At 35.2% G+C, this 15,111-nt stretch overlaps 1 protein-coding gene across 3 annotated transcripts in view; it reads left to right on the top strand.

Moving 5' to 3' along the window:
• Positions 1-15,111, top strand: part of BRCA2 (BRCA2 DNA repair associated) — a 61,381-nt gene that overhangs the window by 11,249 nt on the left and 35,021 nt on the right. For all 3 annotated transcript variants that reach the window (XR_003519214.2, XM_027590203.2, XM_027590204.2), the window contains 6 exons: positions 91-202; positions 943-992; positions 1,239-1,350; positions 2,979-4,085; positions 5,749-10,740; positions 12,604-12,699. Coding sequence is in view for 2 of the 3 variants with exons in the window: in XM_027590203.2 (XP_027446004.2) it covers positions 91-202; positions 943-992; positions 1,239-1,350; positions 2,979-4,085; positions 5,749-10,740; positions 12,604-12,699 (6,469 nt within the window). In the remaining variant the exon portion in view is untranslated. The remainder of the gene's footprint in view (positions 1-90; positions 203-942; positions 993-1,238; positions 1,351-2,978; positions 4,086-5,748; positions 10,741-12,603; positions 12,700-15,111) is intronic.

The following is a 15,111-nucleotide window of genomic DNA, read 5'->3' as shown; positions in this document are numbered from 1 at the left end:
CTCATGTAGGCATTCAGTAAATGATAAATGAAAAAAGTACTCTTACTCATCAGTGCATTTCTGTGAAATAAATATTTTCTTTATTTCCAGGGTCAGACACCAAAACATATTTCTGAAAGTCTAGGAGCTGAGGTGGATCCTGATATGTCTTGGTCAAGTTCTTTAGCCACACCACCAACCCTTAGTTCTACTGTGCTAATAGGTAATAATAGCAAATGAGTATTATGTAAGATGGTAGATGACGTTAATATAGTATCATCTTTAAGTCTTCTGACAAAAAGAATATATGAAAAGATAAGTAGTAATTAGATTAGATAATACTATCTTTGAGAAGTGTGTTAGTAGTTCAGAATAATTCTACTTGGTGTAGATTGGGACAAATCACAAGTACATTAAGTGGTGTTCTAGGAGTGGTATTCTGTAGGAGTCCATTTATAGGCAAACCAGGATTTTTAAAATTATTCTAGCAAAAATAAATTCAATTTTGATTTCTCTTTGGCTGGGAATTTAACTTTGTTTTTTGTTGTTGTTGCTTAGATGAAATAACAGGTAAAAGCATGTTAAAAAGTAAGAAGTATGTAACAAAATATACTTTTAGACAGTATTATTATCTAAATAAATGCTAAAGTCTACAAGCTTTATCTTTTAAGTCATGACCCCATAGCTCCATCTGATTTCCTGTCTTTATGGATGGTATCACCTGAAGTCAGGGTCATCAAACCAGTTTCTTAGAAGCACCTTATGAGTGGTGCTAAGGAATTGAATGTAGCTTATGTTGATTGACCTTTCTAATTACCATACTTGAGTCAATTCATTTTGTTTCAAATGCGCCATTTACTGAAGTAGTATATGTGTCTTGTCTGCCCAAAAAATACTTAAGTTTTCACATTCAGTTTAGTGTGTGGTATATAAGACCGTATAAATTGAATTTTTTTTTTATAGTCAGAGATGAGGAAGCATCTGCAGCTGTATTTCCTAATGACACTACTGCCGTAAGTAAATATGACAACTTGATTATGCTGTTGCAGTTACTTACAATTTTAGAATGCCTTGAAAAATTATTTATCTTGCATTTTTTCATTCCTTAATTTGACTTATCTAAGCCTTTGAGAAAGTCTCTAAGCCTGATCCTATATGTGATTTTCTTGACTTCATATGAAGTAATTCTGTCTCTAAGTTGAATATAAATGCATAGTGAGAGTTTTTATACTAGTGACTTTAAAATATAACTTTTGCAGATTTTTAAAAGCTGTTTTTCTAACCATGATGGAAATCTGAAGAAAAATGATAGGTTTATCCCTTCTGGGCCAGACAAAGAAAACAAGAATCAAAGAGAAGCTAAAAGTCAAGGTAAGTCCTTCTGTTTAATTGAACTGCTATTTTTAACTGACATCATTGAAGTATTGCTCTTCCTTTCTTAAAGAGAAAATACATTGCTTTTCCTTCTTAATTACTGAACACACTGTGCGTAGAAGCTAACTTGATTTATTTTTTTTTAAATATTTGAGAGAGAGGGAGGGAGGGAGAGAGCACAAGCAGGGGGAGAGGGAGGGGCAGAGGGAGAGGAGCAAGCAGACTCCCTGCCGAGCAGGAAACCCAAAGCAGGGCTTGATCCCAGGACCCTGAGATCATGACTTGAGGCAAAGTCAGATGCTCAGCTGAGTCACCCAAGGTACTCAGAAGCTAACTTGATTTAAATGAAAATGTTTAATCATGGTCAGGTAATACCATTCAAGATGCTGTTGTAGGGGCACCTGGGTGGCTCAGTCAGTTAAGCATCTGCCTCTTGGTTTCGGCTCAGGTCATGATCTCGGGGTCCTGGGATCCAGTCCTGTGTTGGGCTCAGCAGGGAATCTGCTTCTGTTTCTCTCCCCCTGCCCCTCCCCCAGCTCGTGTGTACTCTTTCTCTCAAATAAATAAATAAATCTTAAAAAAAAAAAGATGCTATTGTGACACAAAAACAAAACCTACAACTCAGACCTTACAGAGATTAAGAATAAAACTAATAACGAAATGTGAAGGTCTTATTTTCTAATTGGAAAGTAATTAGGGTTTCATGGGTACCAAAATTTACCTAAACAGATCATTAGAATTTTACATTTTTGGGGCACCTAGGTGGCTCAGTCAGTTAAGCGTCTGCCTTTGGCTCAGATCATGACCCCAGGGTCCTGGGATAGAGTCCCACGTTGGGCTCCCTGCTTAGTGGAGAGCCTGCTTCTCCCTCTCCCTCTGCCCCTTCCCCTGCTTGTGCTCTCTCTATCTCACTCACTCTCCCTCTCTATCTCAAATAAATAAAATCTTTAAAAAAAAAAAAAGGAATATTGCATTTTTCTTAGTATGTGTGTGTGTTTGTGTAAATGTGTAGGATTGAATAACTGTGTATATGTGTGTATGTGTTTATAAAATCATATTTTACTCTCAGTTATTGTAGGGCCACAAATTTTTTTTTAGATTTGTTTATTTGAGAGAGAGAGAGCATGGGGGGGTGTAGGGAGGGGCAAGGAAGAGGGAGAGAGAATCCCAAGCAGACGACTGATGTGAAGCTCCATCTCAGGACCCTCAGATCATGACTTGAGCCGAAACCAAGAGCTGGATGCTTAACCGACTGCACCATCCAGGTGCCCCAGGTCACAAAATTAATTTGGAACATCTGGTTTGATAAATCTTAGAATGTTAAATTGCATATATATAGTAAGATTGAGTTTTAATTGTGCAGAGCTTATAAAGAAAGGGACTGGAGTATGAGTAAAAGGCTTTGGGGACATTGGAATCAGTCTTTACCAGAAGAACAGTAGAAGAGTGGCACTCCCTCCCTCTCCCCTCCCCCCAAAAAAGCTGGTGCTCAGGATAACCCTCTAATTACTACCTTATGTGTTATTTAGTATATACTATTTCTGAGAGAGGTTGCAAGAATAGTATAAATTATATGACTATATTTTGAAATGTTATTAATATGCATCTGTTTTAAATTTTAACAGGTTTGGGGAAAATGTTAGGGAATTCATTTGGTGAAGTAAATAGCTGCAAAGACCATTTTGGAAAGTCAACACCAAATGTCCTAAAAGATGAAGTACATGAAACAGTTGCAGATGTTTCTGAAGAAGATAGTTTTTCATTATGTGTTCCTAAATATAAAACAAGAAATCTACCAAAAATAAAAACTAGCAAGACTAGGAAAAATATTTTCAGTGAAACAAAATGTGAGGAAGCTAAAAACCAAATGAAAGAAAATAAACATTCATTTTTATCTGAAATGGAACCAAATGACAGTGATCCATTAGATTGGAATGTAACAAATCAGAAGCCCTTTGGGAATGGAAGTGAGAAAATCTCCAAGGAAGTTGTACCGTCTTCAGTCTCTGAATGGCCCCACCTAACTCTCTCAGGTCTAAGTGGAACCCAGATGGAGAATACACCTCTACTGCGTATTTCTTCTTGTGACCAAAATAATTCAGAAAAAGACTTCATAATCACAGAGAAAGAAAGCACCAACTTTATAACTTTGGAAAATTCTTTGCCACAGATTTCAAGTGTACCAAAGTATTCAGAGATGACATTAAAAGAGGAAAGAGTGGTAAATAAGGTAGATGAAAGTCAGTGTCTTGGATCTCACGAAGATTCCATTCCTTCAGTAAAGCAAGCAATATCTGAAACTACTCTAATAGCTTCTCCATGTCAGGGTATCAGAAAGTCTATATTCAGAATAAGAGAATCATCTGAAGAGACGTCCAATGTAGTGTTCTCAAATAATATGACTGATCCAAACTCTAAAGAAGAACCTGAAGCCCCTGAAAGTGGATTGGAAAAACATACTATTTGCCCACAGAAAGAGGATTCTTTAGGTTCAATTGTTAATGGAAGCTGGCCAGCCACTCTCAAACATACTTCTGTAGCTTTGAAGAATTCAGGTTTAATATCCACTTTGAAAAAGAAAACAAAGAAGTTTATTTATGTTATAAATGATGAAACATCTTATCAAGGACTGAAAACGCGGAAAGACCAGGAATCGGGACTAACCAAGCATTCGGCCCAATTTGAAGCAAACACTTTTGAAGGACCACTGACATTTACAAATGCTGATTCAGGTACCTCTGTGTGGGTGTGAGTGAGAGAGAATGGTGCATATAGTTTTATAGTGGTGCCAAGTTCTCTTATTTGAATATGTGTCTCTTTCTTTAATCTTTCTAAAAAATATACTGCCTGCTTTCCTTCTTTAGTTTCTTTTTTGGTTTTCCTTATGTGGTTTTTTGGTTTTTTCAAATCTCTATATCATATATTCAATGTGAGGCAATGTCTACAGGCATTGTTTGGGCCTTTGATTACCAGTGTTCAAAATCATTTTATTCAGACTTGTTGGATCAGTTTGCATAGTATATGTACGATCATTACTCTTGAGACAGAGCATGTGATTCATAAGAATCAAGAATTTGACTACTACTGCTTTAATTTTTATTTATGCAAATTTGACAGTTCTATAAATATATTGTGATATTTACTGTATATTCTCTGTCTTGTAAAAAAATAGAAAAGAAAAGCTAATAGCTAGCTAAGTTTAATGTAAACCAGTTATAAAAGTAATTTTTGTTGTTACATAGTTTTCTTAAATATTTAGAGATTATTTAGAGTTGTTACTGTATCTCTGGGTGTCAGAGTGTACACAGTGAAACTCAGTTTTTATTTGAGCAACAGTTCCTTTATTAGTAACTAAATTGTATGTCAAAAAGATGATTTTATATTCCTTTGAGAAGATTTTAGTGGGTGGAATATCTCTGTGAATAATAGGTTTGGTAGAACTGGAGTATAGAGGAACTGTTTGAGATTTGGGTTAATTTCCAGAGAAAAATGTTTGGTACTGTGTATGTCAGAATTAGAATCAATGAAAGAGCTAATATGTAGTGGTGGTCACTGATTAAATAAAATGAGATTAATAATTTTGATTTGCTAATAGGGAATTCAGAGGTGTTGAAAAATTAACTCCAAGCAGTTTATCTCATTTGCCTTTATGATTGAGATCAGGTCATCCTTCAGGCCTTTCACTCTGTAGAACCTGTTCTTAAAAATTGATTTTTGGAGGGGGTACCTGGGTGGCTCAGTTGGTTAAGCATCTGACTTCAGCTCAGGTCATGATCTTGGGGTCTTGGGATCAAGCCCTGCGTCAGGTTCCCCACTCAGCAGGGAGTTGCTTCTACCTCTCCCACTGACCCTCCCCCCGACTCATGCACGCATGCAGGTGCACGCATGCTCTCTCTCGCTCTCTCGCTCTTGCTCTCACCCTCACTGTCTCTCAAATAAATAAAATCTTTAAAAAATAAAAGTTGATTTTCTTCAATATCAAAGACAAAATTATCTAAAGGAAGTGATTACTTTTCTAATTCCTTTCCTTTGCCTTGCTTTTTTATCTGCTATTACACCCATATTAGCAATGAATTTTTTCCATTTTCTTTTCCAGTAAAACTACTTTGCATTTTACTTATGGTAGCTAGCTGCTTTCTTGAACTACATACTAATTTTGATTGAATTGATACATGTTAGAAAGAAATACTAAGTCCTATTTATCTTTAGTTGGAAAATGTAATAACTTGAAATAGAGAATATTTAGAATTCTTTGTTTTAAGCCTGACATTCACATCTTACTTTTCATGTAATTCTTGTTTTAGATACTACTTTTTTTACTTAGTGGAAAATACTTAGTGAATGTGATTGATGGCACTTTAATTTAATTTTGTCACTTTGTGTCTTCATGCTTAGGTTTATCACATTCTTCTTCTGTCAGAAAAAACTGTTTACAGAATGATTCTGAAGAACCAACTGTGTCTTTAGCCAGCTCTTTTGGGACAATTCTGAGAAAAATTTCCAATAATGGAACCAGTTCTCCTAATAATAAAAGAGTACCTCAGGATCTTGATTATAAAGAAGCAAAAATTAATAAGGAAAAACTGCAGTCATTTATAACCACAGAAACTGATTGTCTGTCATCCTTGCAGGAAAAACCCTGTGAAGATGATGCAAAAAGTCAAAGAGTTTCAGATATAAAAGAAAAGGTCTTGCCTGCAGTAAGTCACCCTCCTGTGCCACATTCAGAAGTGGAAGGTAGTGGTATTCACTTTCAATCTCCAGAAAGCTTTTCATCTGACCATGATAATACCAGTCTGTTAACTCCTAGCTCCAGGGATCCTCCATCAAACCCGGTCATGATTTCTAGAGGAAAAGAATCATATAAAATATCAGAGAAACTAAAATGTAAGAATCATGAAGCTGGTTTTGAATTAACCAAAAATATTTCCATGGAAAAGAATCAAGAAATACATGTTTTAAATGCAAATTCTAAAAACGCTAAGCTGTTGTCAACTGAAAAATATGTAACAGTAGCATCACCTTCAATGAAGGTACAATTCAACCAAAATGCAAATCTCACCACAATCCAAAAAGACCAAAAAGAAGCTACTTTAATTTCAAAAATAGCTGTCAATCCAAACTCTGAAGAACTTTTCCCAGATGATAATAATTTTGTCTTAGAGATAACTAATGAAAGTAATATTTCTGTTTTAGGAAATATTAAGGAACTTCATGATGCAGACCTCTGTTGTGTAAGAGACCCTGTTCTCAAGAACTCTACCATGGTGGTGTATACAGACATGGATGACAAACAAGCAACCAAAGTGTCGATTATGAAAGATTTTGATTCATCAAACATAGATGATCTTACAGAAAAGAACAGAAATAACATAAAGCAGCAACTAAAAATGACTCCAGATCAAGATTCAAAATCAGACATCACTTTGGATATAGTTAGGAAATCAAATGGAAATAATGATTACATGAATAATTGGGCAAGACTGTCAGATCCAATTTCAAATCACAATTTTGGAAATGGCTTCAGAACAGCTTCTAATAAAGAGATAAAACTCTCGGAACACAACATTAAGAAAAGTAAAATGCTCTTCAAAGATATTGAAGAACGGTATCCTACTAACTTAGCGTGTATTGAAATTGTAAATACCTCATCATTAGAAAGTCAAAAGAAATTAAGCAAACCTCTTGCACTTGATCCACAGTCAAGTAATAGTGTATCTGGGTTTGTGCAGAGTAGCACATGTGTTTCTGATAGTGAAAGTGGTCACACAGCTCCTCCAACTTTAAAGCGAGATTTTAATTCAAATCATAATTTAACACCTAGCCAAAAGGCAGAAATTACAGAACTTTCTACTATTTTGGAAGAATCAGGAAGTCAGTTTGAATTTACACAGTTTAGAAAACCAAGCCACATAATACAGAAAAATCCATTTGAAATGCCTGAAAACCAGCTGATTGTCTTGAATAGCACTTCTGAGGAATGCAGAGATACCGATCTTCATCTCACAATTAATGCCCCATCTATCATTCAGGTAGATAGCAGTAAGAAATTTGAAGGTATACTTGGAGGTAAGCAGAAGTTTGCTTGCTTGTCAAGAACCAACGGTAACAGAAGTGCTTCTGGCTATTTAACAGATAAAAATGAAGTGGAGTTTAGAGGCTTTTATTCTGCTCGAGGCACAAAACTGAATGTTAGTAGTGAAGCATTGCAAAAAGCTAAGAAGCTGTTCAGTGACCTTGAGAATATCAGTAAGGAAACTTCTGTAGAAGTAGATACAGTAAGTTTCTCCTCAAGTAAATGTAATGATTTTGCTGTTTCAATGATTCAGATAGAAGATTGTAACAATGATAAAAATTTAAATGAGAAAAATAATAAAAGCCAACTAATACTAGAAAATAATATTGAAATGACTACTGGCATTTTTGTTGAAGAAAATACTGAAGGTTACAAGAGAAATACAGAAAATGAAGATAACCAGTGTACTAGTGCCAGTGGAAGTACTCATAACTTAGAATCTGTTGGTAGTGATTCAAGTAAAAATGATACAATTGATATTCATGAAGAAAACAGTTTGCCATGTATTGATCACAACATAGATCTAAAATTATCTACCCAGTTTATGAAGGAGGGAAACACTCAAATTAAAGAAGGTTTGTCAGATTTAACCTGTTTGGAAGTTGCACGAGCTGAAGAAACATTTCATGTTAATATGTCCGATAAGCAGCAGTTCACAGCTAATACAATGAGGCAAAACATAAAAGATTTTGACATTTTTGATTTATCCTTTCAGACTGCAAGTGGGAAAAATATGAGGGTCTCCAAAGAGTCATTAAAGAAAGTTATAAATCTCCTTGATCAAAAATGGACAGAAGAATTGAATAACTCTTCAGATTCCTTGAATTCTGAATTACTTTCTGGCATAGATAGCAACAAAATAGACATCTCCAGTCATGAGAAAACAGAAAATACTGAAAGAAAAGACAAAACGATGAAAGCAAGTGACCTAACTGGTACAGAAAATAAATTACTGACCCTCCAGCAAAGACCAGAAAGTGAAATCAAAAAGATCAAAGAACCTACCATGTTGGGTTTCCATACAGCTAGTGGGAAAAAAATAGAAATTGCAAAGGAATCTTTGGACAAAGTGAAAAATCTTTTTGATGAAAAAGAGCAGGATAATAGTGGAATCACTAATTTTAGCCTTCAAGAGGCAAAGATGTCCAAGGACAGGGAGGAATATAAAGATGGGCTTGAATTAGCATGTGAGACAATTGAATTAACAACTGCCCCAAAGTATGAAGAAATGCAGAATTCTCTAGAGGAAAAAAAACTTGTTTCTAATGAGGTTGCAGTGGGACCCAGGCTCTTAAGTGATAATTTATACAAACAAACTGAAAATCTTAAAATATCAGATCGTGCCTCTCTGAAAATTAAAGTACATGAAAATATAGAAAAAGAAACAGCAAAAAAACCTACAATTTATATAAATCAATCCACTTACTCAGCCATTGAAAATTCACCTTTAGCATTTTACACAGGACATGGTAGGAAAATTTCTGTGAGTGAAGCTTCACTATTTGAAGCAAAAAAATGGCTTAGAGAAGGAGAATTGGATGATCAACCAGAAAAAATAAATGCTGCCAAGGTGATCTGTTTAAAAGAATATCCTGATGATTATGTAGAAAATCTTTCATGTGGAAATAGTTCAAGTAGTACCAGAACTGAAAATGACAAAAATCATCTTTCTGAAAAACAAGGCCCAGCTTATTTAAGTAATAGTACCATGTCAAACAGGTATTCATACCTTTCAGATTTTTGTCATTCCAGTGAGGTATATAATAAATCAGAATATCTTTCAGAAAATAAAGTTGATACTTCTGGTATTGAGCCAGTAATAAACAATGTTAAGGAAAGAGAAAACAGTTTTTCTGAAATGATGTCCACTGTAAGAGAAGCAGACACAGACCCACAAATTGTAAATGAAGATATTTGTGTTCAGAAACTTGTGACTAACTCCTCATGCAAAAATGAAAATACACCCAGTAAAGTGGCCATATCTGACTCAAATTTTAATTCAATTCAAAAACTGAATCCTAATTCAAATAATGCTGTACCTGCATACAGTACAGCAAGTAGTTTTGTTGCACACCAGTCAAAAGTGACAGAGGGATTTACAGACAACTGCTTTATGGTAATTAAGCAAAACACCAAGAGTAAATCAGACACTTACCATGTGAAAATTGTGACAAGTTATCCTAACGCACTGGATGATTCAGAGGATATTAGTTTTCCGAACTCTCTGGATGATGCAGAACATAGTTCGTCTTCACGTAAGGTTTTTGCTGACATTCAAAGTGAAAAAACTTTACAACTTAACCAAAGTATATCTGGATTGGAGAAAGTTTCTGAAATACCACCTTGTCAGAATAATTCCAAAACTTCTGATATATGTAAACTTAGTACAGGGAAGCTTCCCAAGTCAGTCCCTTGTACGAATGCTTGTGGGATTTTTAGCACAGCAAGTGGAAAATCTGTACAAGTATCAGATGCTTCATTACAAAAGGCAAGGCAGGTGTTTTCTAAGATAGAAGATAGTGCCAAGCAACTCTTTCCCAAAGTATCATTTAAAAATAATGAACATTCAGACAAGTTCACAAATGAAAATGCTATGCTACATACCTCCCAAAATTTACTATCATCTGCTATCTCAGGATTTAGCACAGCAAGTGGGAAACAAGTTCCAGTTTCTGAAAGTGCCTTATGCAAAGTTAAGGGAATGTTAGAAGAATTCGATCTGATCAGAACTGAATGTGGTCTTCAGCATTCATCTACATCTAGACAAGATGTATCAAAAATACGTCCTCCCTCTTGTATTGATAAGAGAACCCCAGAACATTGTGGAAACTCCAAATTGGAAAAGGCCTACAATAAAGAATTTAAATTATCAAGTAACTGTAATGTTGAGAGTGGTTCTTCAGAAAATCATTGCTCCATTAAAGTTTCTCCATGTCCCTCTCAGCTGAAGCAAGACAAACAGCAATTGCTACTGGGAAGCAAAGTATCTCTTGTTGAGAACATTCATCTTTTGGGAAAAGAACAATCTTTACCTAAAAAAAAAACAGAAATTGGGAAAACTGAAACTGTTCCTAATCTTCCTGTGAAAACAAATACAGAAATTTGTTCTACTTATTCCAAGGATCCAGAAAACTATTTGGAAACAGAAACAGTAGAGATTGCCAAAGCTTTTATGGAAGATGGTGAGCTGACAGATTCTGAACTGCTAAGTCACACCAAACACTCTCTTTTTATACGCCAAAACACTGAGGAAGTGGTTTTGTTAAATTCAAGAATTGGAAAAAGAAGAGGAGATGCACTTGTCTCAGTTGGTAAGTCTATTTTTTTACTTTTAGGTTGCCAGTCACTTAAAATTAAGTCTTTAAAAATCATGGAATGTTAGCTTAAAGCAATTCAGGTTTTATAAGTTTTATTTTTATAGACTTTTATGTATAGTTTAGGTGAAGGTGATTTCACTCTTGATTTCTCTGAGTCTGTAGTAAGAAACATGTTTTGAGGTTCTTGTAATGTATTTTTAGAGACTATTAGTGGAGTTATAACTGAGAAATTACTGTTAAAAGGTTTGTTTCCCTAGAAAATCTGAAACTTCTATCCTTATAACAGCCTGCATAATACAACTTAGTAACTGTTTTACAAATAAATATGAATATGTATATAGAGAGAGCACACAGAGGTTCCGACTCTGGCTCTTATGAACTTTAAAAATAGGTTTCAGCTAAAGGTGGTGTTTTGCCTCCTGTTTTTTCATCTAGGAAGTATTCTAAAATCAGTTATTTTTAGCAGATAGCATTCTGGTCTTAATGCTATTTGGACTATAGTCTAACTTCTCTTTTAAATGTGTATGTAACAACTTAGTTCAGTTAGTTTATTGGAAGTGTGATTTTTTTTTTCTGTTAGTATCTCTGACAAGGAGTAATCTTAAATAATTGAATCTGTTGATCAAATACAATTAAATGCCATAACTAACTCTCCTGCTTTTAAGTGGATGATCTTAAATAACTAGCTCCTTTTAAAAAACTGTAAACTCATAGAATTAAGTTATCACAGGTCTTGTTCAGTCTCTTCAGATTACAGGGTTTACATTCAGACTACAGATTACATTGAAGGCAGTCAGTTCACTCTTCCACTTGGTGCCTTCAGGAACCCTGCTGGGTACAGGTTTGCTGAAGTGTTATCCGGGTCACATTCTGTACCAAGTTTATGTTATGGGAATAGTAGTAAGTTTATGATACTTACCTTAAACTATGGCTGCGCTCTAGTGAAAATCCTGAAATGCAGATGCTTTAAGAGATTCACAATTGCTTTATGGAAAAGAGTGGCTCTATTTATAGGAACCCATTTTGTTCATGTGTATTCCCAAATGGGTTGGCCTGCTTAGAAAAAAATAAAACAACAACTCTGACTTCTAATAAATGTTCTCAACAGCATCACCATTTAATTTCCCTCATCTCTATCATATATAAATATATAGCTTAATCAGCTTCTGGTTACTTGAATAGTACAGAACCTTGTTAAAGAGCTAAATCACTTCATAATCTAACACTTGATAAAGCCTTCCATGGACACTTTTACTTATTAAATTCTACAAATTCACTCCCTTTAATAAAGCATCAAAAAGCAAGGTACCTATTATCACATATTATCTCAGTTGACATGAACATATATAACTCGAATTACGGTTTAATTTTACTCTCAGCCTTTGGAGAAATTTTAAATAAGTAATACTTTTACTAATATTTTAATGTAATTTTGGTAATTTTAAAAAGTCTTTTCTTCTCTAATTCAAGGACCTACATAATAAATTCCTTCTCCAGTTTAATGCAGAAAGAGTTTTACTTAAGAAATTTTGTTTGTCCATATTTCCAGTAAACCTACAGTTACAGTCAGTGCCAATTTATTAAAAAGTAGTGTATCTTTGGTAACTGGTAACATGTTTTTATCCCTAGACCCTGTTAGATAGTGGTGTCTTAAATGGTTAAAAAAAATTTGATATTGAAAAATGCATTGTCTCTTTCAAAATACAATGGTTGCTATTTAAATTATTATTATGTGCCTTTTGCCTAAGAAATTGTAAGAGTCAGTTCTTCAGTTTTAAAAAAATGGACTGTATAGGCTTTGGAAAAATAAAATTGATACTATTTGCTTTAAAAACATGTATGGAAATTTCTTTTTAGGAGAACCCCCAATTAAAAGAAACTTGTTAAATGAATTCGACAGGATAATGAAAAATCAAGAAAAATCCTTAAAAGCTTCGAAAAGCACTCCAGATGGTAAAGTTTGCTTTGTGTTCATATCTTTTCCCTCTCTGTAGGTACTACACACAGTATTTTTAAGTTCTTTTTCTAAGCTTTTTTGAGAATATAGACAATTGGACAAGACTTTTACAGCGTGGTTTGCTAAAGATACGTCTTGCTTTGTTATGTGAGCTCTTCCTTCATAACACCTAGTATGATGTGGAGGTTCTCCAGAATTGGGAAGCATGAAGTGATTATAGAATAATCACTTTTTAAATAGAAAAGCTATAAAAATTTAGTAAGATCTTAGTGTAATAATTTAAAGCTTAGATTCTGGAATCCAGTCAAGCTTTTGACTGACCTTCACCATTCCACCAAAATCACTCTTTCCTAAGTCACATGGTGATCGCCATGTTGGCAAATCCAGCAGCCATTTCTGTGTCATTTGGCTCCATCTTTCAACCACATTAGACAGTTGGTCACTCACATGCTCTTGGTTCTCCTCCTGCGTAGCCACTTCTCCGTTGTCTTTGCTGGCTCTTCCTTATTCATTCCTTTCTCTAAACCTAGGAGTGCCCCACGACTCTGTTCTCAGAGCTCTTCTCTGCCTAAACTTCAGTGACTACCAAAATTGTATCTGCCGACTTAACCTGTCCTGGAACTCCAAACTTAATCATTCATTTGCCCTTGAACTTTTGTACTTATATTACTAATAAGCATTTCCAAGTCACCACAACCAGTGCTGAACTCCTGATTCCATCCCTGTCCCGAACCCATTCTTCCTTGTTCTTTCCTTTCTCGCGCCATTCTGCCAATTGATACATCAAAACCTTAATGTCCTCGTTTACTCTTTCGTTTCCTCATACTCCACACACAGCCCATCAACAAGTCCTATAGGTTCTACCTTTGAAATATAACAAGAATCTGATCATTTCTTCTCACCTCTGCCCCTGCCACCTTCATCCAAGCCACAATCATAGCTTCTAACTCATCTCTCTGTTTCTGCCTCTGCTCCTCCTCCAGGCTCTCAGCATAGCAGCCAGAATCATCCTGGTAACAAAAAGGTCAGATCATGCCCCTTCCAGTGCTTAAAACTCTCCATGGCTTCCTATCTCATTACCATGGAATGCTTAAAAATAAATAAAACATGTAACTATTGCTCGCTATATATTTGGTTCCTGGGTTTGGAAAGGGAGAATTCAGATAGTGAGGGATAAACATACTGGACTATAGAGGCTTAGTTCTGAAACACATGGGATAAATCCCACAATAAATCTTTAATGACTATGTAGAGATCTTTCTCCTTTTTTTATTTTTTTAATTTTATTATGTTATGTTAGTCACACATCATTAGTTTTTGATGTAGTGTTCCATGATTCATTGTTTTCATACAACACCCAGTGCTCCATGCAATACGTGCCCTCTTTAATACCCATCACCAGGCTAACCCATCCCCCCACCCCCCTCCCCGCTAAAACCCTCAGTTTGTTTCTCAGAGTCCATAGTCTCTCATGGTTCGTCTCCCCCTCTGATTCCCCCCCCTTCATTTTTCCCTTCCTACGATCTTCCTTTTTTTTTTTTTAACATATAATGTATTATTTGTTTCAGAGGTACAGGTCTGTGATTCATCAGTCTTAACACAATTCACAGCGCTCACCATAGCACATACCCTCCCCAGTGTCTATCACCCAGTCACCCCATCCCTTCCATCTCCCACCACTCCAGCAACCCTCAGTTTGTTTCCTGAGATTAAGAATTCCTCATATCAGTGTTTCTCCTCCTTTTTTATGGTTGCATAGCACTTGATCATGTGGCTGTATCAATGTATTCTAGTTTATTCAACCAATCCCCTACTAATGAACTAGTTGAAGGTTTAAGAACTACAAGTTGCTGGGCACCTGGGTGGCTCAGTTGGTTAAGTGTCCCATTCGTGGTTTCTGCTCAGGTAATGATCTCATGGGTCATGAGGTTGAGCCTTGCGTCAGGCTCTGTGCTCAGTGGGGAGTCTGCTTGATGTTCTCTCCCTCCCTCTTCCTCTGCTCCTCCCCCCACTCATGCTCACGCTCTTTCTGTCTTGCTCTCTAAAATAAATAAATCTTAAAAAAAAAAAGTACAAATTGCATAACGAGAATAATATCTAAAGTTTGGCTTGTCATAAAGTTTGGCTTGTAAAACCTTCATAAGACTAAATTTTAAATTCGATATTTGCATGGCGTTAGCTAACATTTTGAGTTATGATTAACATCAGCTGATTAAATTTATAATGATTTCCCTTATATGTTAATACTGAATTATTTGGTATATAGTCATCAATTTGTGAGTCAAATATTTCAAGTCTATAATATCAAAAATTTTATGTAAATATTTATAGTAATGTGTGATAAACAGGCATACAAAATAAAATCTCCCATTAGATTTTCATTAATACATAATGTAAAATACATTTTC

Source organism: Zalophus californianus, chromosome 3 (genome assembly GCF_009762305.2).
Source record: "Zalophus californianus isolate mZalCal1 chromosome 3, mZalCal1.pri.v2, whole genome shotgun sequence".
NCBI classification, from domain to species: Eukaryota; Metazoa; Chordata; class Mammalia; order Carnivora; family Otariidae; genus Zalophus; species Zalophus californianus.
Note: the sequence above shows the minus strand (reverse complement) of the source record. Positions and strands in the feature narration are given on the sequence as shown.